The sequence below is a fragment of the Lepidochelys kempii genome, chromosome 2, assembly GCF_965140285.1.
Source record: "Lepidochelys kempii isolate rLepKem1 chromosome 2, rLepKem1.hap1, whole genome shotgun sequence".
Classification (NCBI taxonomy): domain Eukaryota; kingdom Metazoa; phylum Chordata; order Testudines; family Cheloniidae; genus Lepidochelys; species Lepidochelys kempii.
The window spans coordinates 199,282,559-199,295,015 of record NC_136381.1 but is presented as its reverse complement, the minus strand read 5'-3'; the positions used below and the strand labels follow the sequence as shown (position 1 = coordinate 199,295,015).

The 12,457-nt window shown below is 42.9% G+C and overlaps 1 protein-coding gene across 6 annotated transcripts in view; it reads right to left on the bottom strand.

The window, feature by feature from the left end:
- TOP2B (DNA topoisomerase II beta) overlaps positions 1 to 12,457 on the bottom strand; it is a 129,519-nt gene that overhangs the window by 78,947 nt on the left and 38,115 nt on the right. For all 6 annotated transcript variants that reach the window (XM_073333463.2, XM_073333460.2, XM_073333461.2 and 3 more), the window contains 2 exons: positions 10,371 to 10,544; positions 5,431 to 5,521 (listed from right to left, as the gene is read on the bottom strand). In XM_073333463.2, the coding sequence (XP_073189564.1) occupies positions 5,431 to 5,521; positions 10,371 to 10,466 (187 nt within the window). In that variant the 5' untranslated portion in view covers positions 10,467 to 10,544. The remainder of the gene's footprint in view (positions 1 to 5,430; positions 5,522 to 10,370; positions 10,545 to 12,457) is intronic.

Sequence of the window (12,457 nt, the reverse complement as noted above, 5' to 3'; positions counted from 1 at the left end):
AATCTCTTCTATTTCTGCATGTACGTGTGACAAGTAGTTGTTTTTCTGCTATGTAACAGAATTTCATTTACCTCATCAGAACAGCTCCTTTCTACATTCTGGAACCATCAAGGAGCCATACTTTCAGGTGGAGAACTTTCAGGTCTGGGTGATGGATCTGGCCCACATATTAAGAGAGAAGATGTGGAACACGGTGGAGAATGACTGGTGGTCACACCACCAGCTGAAGAAGGTATGGAAATCATGTCTGTCTTGGCCATGTTGGAGCTATAAGAATAACTCTGACCTTTTCTTTCTTTATTTTGTATATTGCTTTGGATATTAGCAGAATTGGAGGATATGCATATAAAAGAGGTCTATTCCATTTGAGGAGAAAAGCATCTTCAAGAGAGCGATAGCCCCATCCTGCTCTGGAGCAGAACTGAGGGCATTTCTTCTTCTTGACTGTGGTGAAGAGGTCTATCTTTGGAGTTTCCAAGTGTGTGAATATGCTGTGAAGGATCATAGTATCTATTTCCCATTTGTGATTTTGAGAGAATTTCCTGCTGTGCATATCTGCTGTCGTGTTCTGAATGCCTGAGAGGTAAATTGCTGAGATGCTGATCTGGTGACAAATGCACCAATTCCATAACGTCACTGCCTTGGCTCGCAGGGAAGGTGACCTTGCCCCTCCTTGGCGTTTTATGTAGTACATACATGCAATGTTGTCTGTCATTTTCTGACTGCTCTGAGCGCTAGTAGATTGACAGGTATTATGGATTCCAACAAGGACCATTTGCCCTAAACTGCGTAGGTGTTCAAGTGGTTACCCCATACGAACAGGAATGCATCCGACATTAAAATTAGCAACGGGTGGTTGGATGAAATGAACCCCCACATACATGTTGTGAGGATATGCCCACCAGTCAAGAAAGTTTTTGACCGTCAAGGGCATTCATAGAAGTTTGTTTAGATTGTGTCTTCTCAGAACATATATCGTTCTGAGCCATCCTTGAAGACAACACATGTGGAGTCTCGCTTGCTGTACAACAAAGGTGCTCGCCGCCGTGTGCCCCAGTAGTTGGAGGCAGCTTCTGACCAAGAGCTGAAGACTGCCTTGATCTGTCGAGTTTAAGCTGTCTAAAATGTTAAATCTGTGCGATGGGAGGAAAGCTTTGGCCTCCACTGTATCTAGGTAGGCTCCTATGAACTCTAGTTGCTGTACTGGGGTCAAAGTGGATTTTTGAGTATTTAGTTGAAGTCCCAGCTGTAAAAATAGGTCCACGGTCTTTTGTGTGGTTGCCAATGCATCATCAAAGGAAAGTGCTTTGAGCAGGTAATTATCTAAATATGGAAATATCATGATTCCTTGGTTGCAAAGGTGTGACACCACCACAGAGAGGACTTTGGAGAAGACCCTGGGTGCCAATGACAGGCCAAATGGGAGCACTTTATATTGGAAATTATCCTTCCCCAGAATGAATCTCAGAAACCTCCTGTGGGATGGATGAATCATGACATAAAAGTAAGCATCTTGTAGTTCGATGGCCAGGAACCTGGTCCAGAGATGTGATTATTGCTGCCAAGATAACCTTCTTGAAATGTACTTTTACAAATCTGTTGAGCACCCTTAGATCTAGAATGGGTCTCCAACCACCGCTCTTTTCCTGTATCAGGAAATATTTGAAATAGAAACCCTCCCCTCTGTGTTGGTTCAGAACTGGTTCTATAGCACCTCGTTTTAGGAGGTAGTTTGTTTCCTCACATAAAAGGTACTCATGAGAGAGGTCCCTGAAGAGGGACGGGACGCGAGAGTGGGGATGAGGTAAAGTGGACTGACTATCATGTGGTGATAATCTCTAGTACTCACTTGTCTGTGGTTATACACTTCCAAGATTGATGGAAAGGGGTAAGGTGGTCGCCGAACTGATGGAGATGTTCTGGCTGCTGCAGCAAATGAAACTGGGGGTGGTAACTCAGGGCCTGACCAAGATCTCAAAATTGCTGTTTAGATATAGATAGCTGGGATTTTGATGATTGTGGGGAAGACGCTCTACGTTTTTGTACCCTCTGTCTCTTGCTTTGGAGCTCATAATATCTGTTAGGAGGAATAAAATGTGATCTCTGTGTCATCTAGTATTTACTGGGTCTTCTCTTTTGGGCAGGAGTGTAATACCCAGAGAGCATAACAATTTCCTGGCATCTTTTAATGAGTAGAGGGATTTGTCAGTTTTGTCCGTGAACAATTTTGATCCCTCAAATGGGAGGTCCTCCACTGTGGCTTGCACCTTCTTTAGAAAGCCAGACAGATGAAGCCATGATGCTCTCCTCATGACAACTACTGTAGCAATTTAGCTGTGTCTGCAGCATATAGAGAAACCTGCAATGCTGTCCTCTCCAGGAGCTGACCCTCAGTAATAATTGCTTGAAATTGGTGTTTTTCATCTAACAGAAGGTATTGAATAAACTCACTTAATTTAGAGTAAAGTATGATTTTACTTTGTCATAAGGGCTTGATAGTTAGTGATCCTAATTTGTAGGGTCACTTAGGAATACATTTTGCATCCAAATAAATTCAGTCATTTCCAGTCTTTGTCACATGGTGTTGTTTTAGCATGGTACCATCTGCCACTTTCATTAACAGCATAGACGACCAGTGAATCTGGGGAAGGATGAGAAAACAAAAAGTCCACGTGCTAGAGGGCATATAACATTTCTTGTCTGCCCTTTTGCACATCGGGAGTATAGTGGCCGGTATTTTCCGAATAGCTTTTGCTGGGTCCAGCAGTGCCTCGTTGATAGGGAGTGCAATTTTTGCTGATGCCGACGTCTGCAGGATCTCATGCAGTTTGTATTGTGACTGTTTAACTTCAAGTGGGATTTGAAGAGGTCTTGGAACTGCCTGAAATCATTTGCTGTTGGTGGTGGGGGACGCATGATCACCTCTTCAGATGAGGACAAAGAAATATTGGTCACCAGAGTGGTATCTTTGTCTAGTCTCTCCTCCTGTTCTTCAAAGATCTCCTTTTGAGGATCAGGAAGTCTGGCTATGGAAACTGACAGGGATTTTCTTACTCTCTCTCTGGGTGACACTAGAGGACCTGGAGAATTGTTGCCTATATCCAGCTCACAGGTCCCACTATGGCCACTGAGGTGGTGGAAAAGGCATGGGTGGCGCCCCAACACGGTCCATACCAACCATGTGAATCTCATCTACTCTGTGGTGGTAGCTTGGAGGAGTATAGATTTCTATTTGGGTAGCACCCTGTTGCTGCGGTGGAGAACCATGAGCCGACCCAGAATATAAACCATCCCCCTCCTCCTCTTCATCATTGCTGGAAAGGGGTGGAGCAATCATGGACAGCAGAGTAGCCTGTCTTGATACTGCATGGTAAGCCCGGGGACCTGGGTGTAATGCATTCCGCAATTAAGTAGATACCCAGTAATGGTGAATCAGGCATCTCTGAGACCAGCAAGTATTTAGGGAAGCAAAATTCCCAAAGTACCGGAACAGTCATTGGTACCATTGAGAGCAGCAGCATCAATGCCATTGAAGCAGAAATAGTTGTCAGTACCATAGGCACTCTGTGCTCCAAAGAACAGCGAGAAGGCGGTACTCTGGCTTTTTGCATTCCCTGTGTACTTGGTACTTACTGACTGTATGACTCCATCGTGCTGTTTTAGAGAGCAGGGTCTGTCTTTGCCTCTCCTTTCCCCAGACAGTGCCATTCTGTCCGAGCCTGCCCTCTTAGGATCTTTGGTCTTACTGGTGGCAGCCTCATAGGTACTTAATCATGCAATGGTTGGTACCGAAGTAATAGACCACGCCAGGGATTTAGTTCTTTTAGCCAGTTCCCTGCTCAGCGAGCTTGTGGCCCATTTCTTTGTGGCTTTCTGAGAGGAAGCTAAGGATTCCCTCTTTTAAGTCATTGGAGAATGCTGCTCAGATGCTGCTGTCAGTCTTGATGGGGACTGTTGTCGGGGGGTGGGGGGGGGGAGGGAACACAGATGGACGTGGCGTCCCCAGGACCAGGGTCAGAGGCTGGTCAGAATGAGCTTTCCATCATTAATAGTCTTAATTTCAGCTCATGACTCAGATTCTTGCTTTTATTTGAAGCAAAATGTGCGCTTCTGAGGCACGTGTGTCTCTCCGAGTCAGCAAATGCAGAGGGAATGGCTGTCGCTGACAGGAATGGCTTCCTGACAGGCAAGACAATGTTTATACCCGGGGAGCTGGAAATACCCTTTTTAGGGTTCAATTCCCTGACAGGAAGAACTAGGGAAGTTTAATATATACTATTCTACAATTGAAAGAGAAAAATAAAAATAATATTTTTTAAGGAAATGAAATAAGAAGGAAAGAGAGAGAGTATTAACACTAACCAACCAAAGAGCTATTTCTACTAACAAAAGGAATTATTAAGAGGAAACACCAAGAGAAATCTCTCTGAACAGGCTCTGCTAAGACTTCATGTCAAGCCAAGGGCAGCTGAGAAGGAATTGAGGGTGGTTGGGCTGCTCAGCACTATATAGTGATTGAATGTGGCGCAAGACATGGAGAGCACATGTGCGGCCCAAACAGACACTGCTACCAAAAATTTCCAATCTTAGGTGTAAGGACACAAAGATACCTAGAGTGGAGCATCCACAGGGACACTACTCAAAAGAAGAATGTATTCTTTCCTTTTCATTTCAGATGTCACCACAGCTTTAGAGATATAGGGTAAAATTCTGACCTCAATGAAGTAAACAGCAAAACTCCCACTGACTTATATTTACACATGGTATGTGGAAGGATCACTGCCAACCTCAAGACCTTAAAAATCACCTACCAGCCAAAGGATTAACTCTATTAAGACTAATACCTCAGCAGAGTCAAGGGAAACTGGGAAATTACACCCTCCCGCTGCTCAAAGCCTGCAATTTCTGTGCCTGTTACAAAGCCAAATGTCTCAGGATGAGAAAGGTCATGCTGAGTCAAATGTTTGCATACGAAATTTCCAAGAGACACCTTTGTACTGTAGGAGGCAGCGCTGGTGATTCAGGAGGTGGTACCCTTTCATCTGAGTCAAGATTGAATCAACTTCCCACCAGGGTGTTAGGTGTGCAGGGCTGCTGGAGGATTCTTCTTTCAAATCAGTTGTAAAACTGAAGTCATGACCACTTTTTCTTATTAAAAAAATCCATAGTAACTGATTCTAGTGTCATGGTAAAAAGTTAAACTTGGGTATTTATACTCTGCCTTCTTGAAACTGCCCTGCAGTTTCAACTGGAGATAGTACCTCTTCCTAAACTGCTTCACCTCCTTTTCTAAACTGCTTCATTTCAGTAGCGGATCAAAGTATCCCTGTGTGTAGTTTGTATCTCTGTTTAATATGTTAAGTGCTTGCAGAACCTTCAGGAGGAAACGAGCTGCATAACTGTAAAAATATCATCATTAAAAACACTTACCAAGAATTTCATCAAAGATCTTGTACAAGCCTGGGACAAAGGTAACTTCTCTGCAATTCATTCCGACCTCTTCATCATAAACCCACATTAACTACATATAAACAAATAAAAATATTTATTGTCTTGGATTCAAAAGGAAATGTTCATGTTGATATAATACGGATTATTTCACATTTCAAGAATTTAAAGAATTACTCTCTTCGCCACATATCTTATTTGATATTAAGCCAATCAGTCCGCCCTTCAAAGTAAATAAAAATAAAATAAAAAAATAAAGAGTGGTAATTACTTCTATTTTTATCTTAGGCATTTGTAACCATTTGATTGGCATATTACATTAGGTGGATCCTCACTTCCCCACAGGGTAAGCTATTGCATCTATTTACTTTACAGTTACTTCAAATTCAGTTATGGGGACAGATTCTGTATACCTCTCTGGCCTCTGCATGCCACTCTGGAAGCATACAGAGGCAGTACAGCCGATAGGAAATATAGTGCAGGCTGTTCTAATGTATAATGAGGACCATTTCAACCTCTAGAGCAGCCCAGAATTCAGAAGATACAAAGGTGGCATGCAATAACTTCTCACTTTCCCTGGGTTCATAGTCAAATCCATGGTCAGAAATAGTATTGTGTACAAATTTTACCTTAGCAGGATAAATAACAAATCATAATAGGTTACATTTCAGCAGCTGGATATACTAAAAATACCAACACACACACTCTGAATCTGATAATCTTGCACAGATGCACAACATTTTTGTCTTTACATCACACTTAACATAACACTTTTCCTAGCTAGCTAGCTATAAATCTAGCTTTGGTAACAAGCCCCTAAGTTCCATTGGGGACTTATAAATGCCTCCTCCTATATTGGTGTATGTACTATTCAATCACAAATACAAAATCAAGCTGAAAGAGAAGGAGGCCAAATTTCTGCTCTAAGTTGCACCACTGCCCAAATAACATTGTTCAGATACTACATGGATAAAAGCTATGTAAATATTTAGGAATAGTAAATAAGAAAACAACTTTTCTTAATCAGACTCATTTCCCATTCCCTTGGTTTGAACTTATGCCACAATTATCTGTCTCAGTTGCACTTTCCACAAAAAACGTTTTTACTACAAATGGACGATCTGCTGGTTTTGAGCTCTCAGAAATGCACAGCACAGAGTAAGTGAAAAACTTATCTTGCTTAATTTCTTTCCTAGTTTTCAGGTTTAACAATATTATTGTGAGTTTTACTTTTCCATGCAGCTAACAGGTAGACACAAACCAATCAATCTGGCTCAGGTTAAGTCACATCTGCTATAAGAAACCCCATGTGACATTATTCCCAAAGCTGTAAAATATTGATAAGTGTGTTAAACATGGAATTAATTCACTTGTATCTGTAGAGATTCAAATGGAATATATACATAGGTATACAACCATTTATATTGTATGTACTGATACACATACATAAATATACACAAGTATCTGCAGGACAGGCAAGCATAAAAGATGTAGAACTATCTAGGGATATCTATTCCACACATTACACTTAACATTCAGGATTGTCAGACTCAGAAACTAGAAGAAAAGAGATATAGCGGGTGAGACAAATGCTCCCTCTCTCTCTCCTGTTTTCATGTTTGAAAATTCTTTTGCAAGTTATAAATAGTGGTAAAGATCTCAGGGAGAAGAAAACAACTCTGAGATAACAATATACTGTACTTTTGAGTAGTTCTGCAGAAGGAACTGAACTGCTGAGGCAGATTCTGCTCTACCTCCCCCACACCCATAGGTTGACAGGACTCTTCTTCCAAAGGAGAAGGGAAGGATTTTTTTGTCGACAGGGAAGGATTTATTTATTTATTTATTAGTACCTGACAAAAGAATCAGTATTGAAACATATGGCAGTTTTATATATCTTCATACAATGCTTGTCTAGATTAGGAGAAGAGTGTGGCTTCTCAGGGCCCCTCTTATCCAATGACATGCACTTTGAAAAGTAAAGCACCAGCCCAGGGAGCAAAAGACACTCTCCCAGCAGTATCTTGGCAGTAACACTGGTGGCAGAGGCAAAATCCAACTGGACTCCTCCTGAACCCTCTAGACGATACTGTTTGGTTGGCTGTTTTTGTTTTTTGGGGGGGGGGAAGCGGGCGGGAGGGAAATCTTCCTGGGGCATCAGGCCCTATACAGCCCTAGCTCCAGGCCTTTGAGCTTGGAGAAAGTATAGCAGCATCTACTGGGAACAAAGACTCCCATGGCAGGAGCCTGCCCTCACATTCCCCAGACTCTTGTGATATCACCAGACTGCTCTCTTCAGTTTAGAATTAGGATGTTATTCTAACATCCTCTTACCCAGTCCCTCACAATCTTCCAGCTACTGGGCTCAATCCCATTCTCCAGGCCTTTCTACAGCCTTCCTTCCTCTCCCCCACTCAATGTCTTTTTTCCCCTTTCCTCTGTCTTGTCTATTCCCTTGCTATTTATTCATCCTAATTACCCATTAAAAACCAAAACAAAAAAGTAATTAACATGACCTTTACCAACAGTGACTCTGCTTTTATGTTCCATCCCTTTGTCCTGCCACTTGTCCATCTTGTCTATTTAGATTGTAAGGTCTCCACAACAGGGGTAGTCTCTTACTATGTGTTTGTAAAATAGGGCCAGATCTGAGTGGGGCCTTTAAGCATTACTGTGCTACAAATAATTAATAAAAACATGAAATCTCTCTGATCACCAAGTAGACGTCAACCTGGTTGTGTGAGCTGTAATTCTATTAGCACCTTTGGATAATTCGGTGTTAGATTTCAGAAAAACCATTTTAAAAAGGAACTGGCTACCATAATATGAATAAATATTACATAACAAATTTGAGATGCCAAAAAGAACTTGTATGACTTGTCTTGCTGTACCTAGTATAATTTAATGGCAGCCCTGTTAATGCTGCTCCTTCTGAGTTTAATCATTGTGTGTCCACAGTTTTCTCTAGAGCAGGGGTTCTCAAACTTCATTGCACCGCAACCCGCTTCTGACAACAAACATTACTGCACAACCCGGGGGGGGGGGGGGGGCGCGGCGGCGGCAAAGCCTTAGCCTGCCCAAGCCCCACCACCCTGGGGTGGAAAAGCAGAGCCAAAGTCCCACCTCCCCAGGCTAGGGGCAAAGCCAAAGCCCAAGGACTTCAGCCCCAGGCAGGGGGCCTGGAACCTGAGCCCTGCCGTCCAGGGCTGAAGCCCTTGGGCTTGGGCCCCGAGCCCTATCAAGTCTAAGCCAGCCCTGGCAACACCATTAAAATGGGGTTGTGACCCACTTTGGGGTCCCAACCCACAGTTTGAGAACTGCTGCTCTAGAGACTCAAGGATGAGACAGATCTGACACCTATTTGTATCTCATCCTAACTACTGAGATCTTTTTTCAGTGTGAATGAATGAGTTTCACCACCTTTTCCACTTCACCATGGATGAATAGAGTTCTGGATCCGTCCAAATGAGAGTGCTTTGAGAGGAAGCTGAAAGTCTCCTCATCCTCACAGGAGAGCAGAGACAATAGCTTATGATGCCTCCTTAGAGCCCTCGGGAAAGAGGGGCTGCACCTCTTAACTTTGTAGAGCTTCATATGTTTCTTAATTTTAGACCCTGTAGCAGCTACGCTATGCTCCTTTGATTTTTGGAACTCTTCAAGGAGGAATAAATAATTCTAGACCATGTAAAGCTATGCAGTTTAACTTTTTAAAGATAACTGCTGAGAAATTTGTCACAAATCGGGACCATTAGGGTGGGGGTGTTTCCCCAGTAGGAAAATGGAGAACTGATCCTCCTCCAAAATCAGCAGCATGTTTAGATAGTGAATCACTTTAAATTTCAGAGCTGGTTGGAGGAGTTCCTGTCTGTACACCTTCCTTGTGTTCTTCTCAGAATGTATCCGTTTTGAATGTGATAGTGAACATGTAGATATTAATGTTAAGGCCCTCCCTGGGCACTTGAAGCAAAAGGAATGAACCACCAGAGTCGTTTCAGGGGTTCCAATTGGTACATTTTATCCCCCGTGTAGTGAAGGTTGAAGCTGGCCACTCAGGGTAGGATCTGTGGCGGCGGAGCCTGGATTCCAATGGTGTCCAAATACCAAGAGATGCCCCACAAATGCTGAAATTCTCCCCAAACTATGTGGTTGTCTGCTGCGGCGAGAGCTGCTAGCTCTGCTGCTCAAGTTATGAGAGCAAAACAATGGCCCTTTAAATCCCCTACTGCTGCAACCCACAATGATAGAATAAAGTTGCTGCTTCTATCCATCTCCCCAGCTTTGCGCCCTATTTCAGTAAAGTCCTTCTCCCAACCAGACTGCTGCTGCTATGCTAGGGGAGAGAGAAACCGAAACATTTGGCAAAAATTAAAGAGTTTTTTTAAAAGGGGAAATCACAGCTGAGCTCAGGAGAGCTTCATGATGAACCTCCATAGCTTCCTGCTTCCTGGCAGGATCCTAGGGTGTGCAACATTGTTTAAAGAACTCAAGACATCAGTAAGAGGCGTCTGCTAGCCAATACATACATATATATATATACACACACACACACACACTCCTCTTGCTGATGTCTTGAGTTCTTTAAACAATGTTACACATATATAGATATATCCCATGAGGAGTCTTCTGTCTATTCTCTATCTAAAAATGAGGCAGGTAAACTCATCAAGTATTGAATATGAAATAGTAGGCACCCAAAGAAGACAACAACATAAATAAATAAAGACTATCAGTATACTAGATTTGAGCATATGTTGTTTCAAAATGTTGCTAAAAAATGCTTCTCCTGACCTATTTCAACGCACGCATGAACAAACTATAAAAGCTTTCAACATGATATTCTGGAATAAAACAGCCACAACAGTAATTTCATCATTGAAATGACAGAACACCAGGAAAACTGTAAATTTAATAGAAAAACTCACCTGAGTTAAAGGTTCCACTGATCCAATGTACGTATCAGGACGGAGGAGGATATGCTCAAGTTGAGTCTTTTTCTGATAAACTCTCTCAACTGACATCTTCTTTGAACTATCATTTTTACTAATGTTTTCTGACTCTTCTTTTTTTGAAGCATTGTTCTGATTATCAAATAGAGTCTAAAAAAGAGAATGAGGCATATTACTAACAATCTAGTTCATAAAGCTAACAATTCATCTTTATAACTCTCTAAAGCTGTAACCAAATCTTGACTGCAGTTTAAATTAATTTAGAGATTCATTTCAAATTCAATTCTTGAACTCTGAACACTGGTTACAGAAATAATTCAGCATATTTCTAGATGGTTTGCATTCTAATTCCCACAGCTTTTATACGTCTTTCAACATACTCGTCGTGTGATATATTAAGATAAAACAGCATTTACAAAAGGAATACTTTAAATTAGGCTTCTTTCTGTTTGTGAGATAAGGACACTGAATTTCAATTGTATGTTTAAATGTATTAACTCTGAACTCATTCAACTAACACTACTCTAAACAATGAAAATCATAGAATCACAGGACTGGAAGGGACCTTGAAAAGTCACCTAGTCCAGTCCCCTGCACTCAAGGCAGGACAAAGTATTATCTAAACCAGAGGTGGGCAAACTACGGCCCGTGGGACCGTCCTGCCTGGCTCCTGAGCTCCTGGCCTGGGAGGCTGTTCCCCCTCCCCTGCAGCCATGCTGCTGCACAGGCAGTGAGGCTACGAGCTCCTGCCGCTCTGAGCAGCATGGTAAAGGGGTGGCAGTGGGGCATGCGCAGTGGTAAATACATTCGGTAGGCGGTCCCAGGGGGCAGTCAGGGGACAGGGGGCGGCTGGATGGGGCGGAGGTTCTGGAGCGACAGGGGTCGGGGAACGGAGGGGGTTGGATAGGGCGTGGGAGTCCCGGGGGAGGGGAGCTGGTTTGCAGCATGGGGTCCCAGGAGGGGGCAGTCAGGGGAAAAGGAGCGGAGGGGGTTAGATGGTGGGCAGTAAGGGGAGGGAAGTGGGAGGGGGCAAATAGGGAGCGGGGGGCCAGGCTGTTTGGTGGGGGGTGGGGGGGAACAGCCTTCCCTACCCATCCCTCCATACAGTTTCGCACCCCGATGTGGTCCTCAGGCCAAAAAGTTTGCCCACCCTGATCTAAACCATTCCTGACAGGTGTTTGTCTAACCTGCTCTTAAAAATCTCCCATGATGGAGATTCCACAACCTCCCTAGGCAATTTATTCCAGTGCTTAACCACCCTGACAGCTAGTAAGTTTTTCGTGATGTCCAACCTAAACCTCCCTGGCTGCAATTTAAGCCCATTGCTTCTTGTCCTATCCTCAGAGTTAAAGAAGAACAATTCTTCTCCCTCCTCCTTGTAACAACCTTTTACGTACTTGAAAACTGTTATAATGTCCCCTCTCAGTCTTCTCTTTTCCAGACTAAACAAACCCAATTTTTTCAATCTTCCCTCACAGGTCATATTTTCTAGACCTTCAATCATTTTTGTCACTCTTCTCTGGACTCTCTCCAATTGTCCACATACTTCCTAATATGATGTGCCCAGAACTGGACACAATACTCCAGTTGAGACCTAATCAGCGCAGAGTAGAGCAGAAGAATTACTTCTCATGTCTTGCTTACAACACTCCTGCTAATACATCCCAGAATGATGTTCGCTGTTTTTGCAACAGCATTACACTGTTGACTCATATTTAGCTTGTGGTCCATATGACCCCCAGATCCCTTTCTGCAGTACTCCTTCCTAGGCAGTCATTTCCCATTTGTATGTGTGCAACTGATTGTTCTTTCCTAGATGGAGTATTTTCCATTTGTCCTTACTGAATTTCATCTTATTTACTTCAGACCATTTCTCCAGTTTGTCCAGATCATTTTGAATTTTAATCCTCCAAAGCACTTACAACTGCTCCCAGATTGGTATCATCTGCCAACTTTATAAGTGTACTATGCTATTATCTAAATCATTGATGAAGATATTGAACAGAACCGGACCCAGAACTGATCCCTGAAGGACCCCACTCGTTATGTCCTTCCAGCATGAC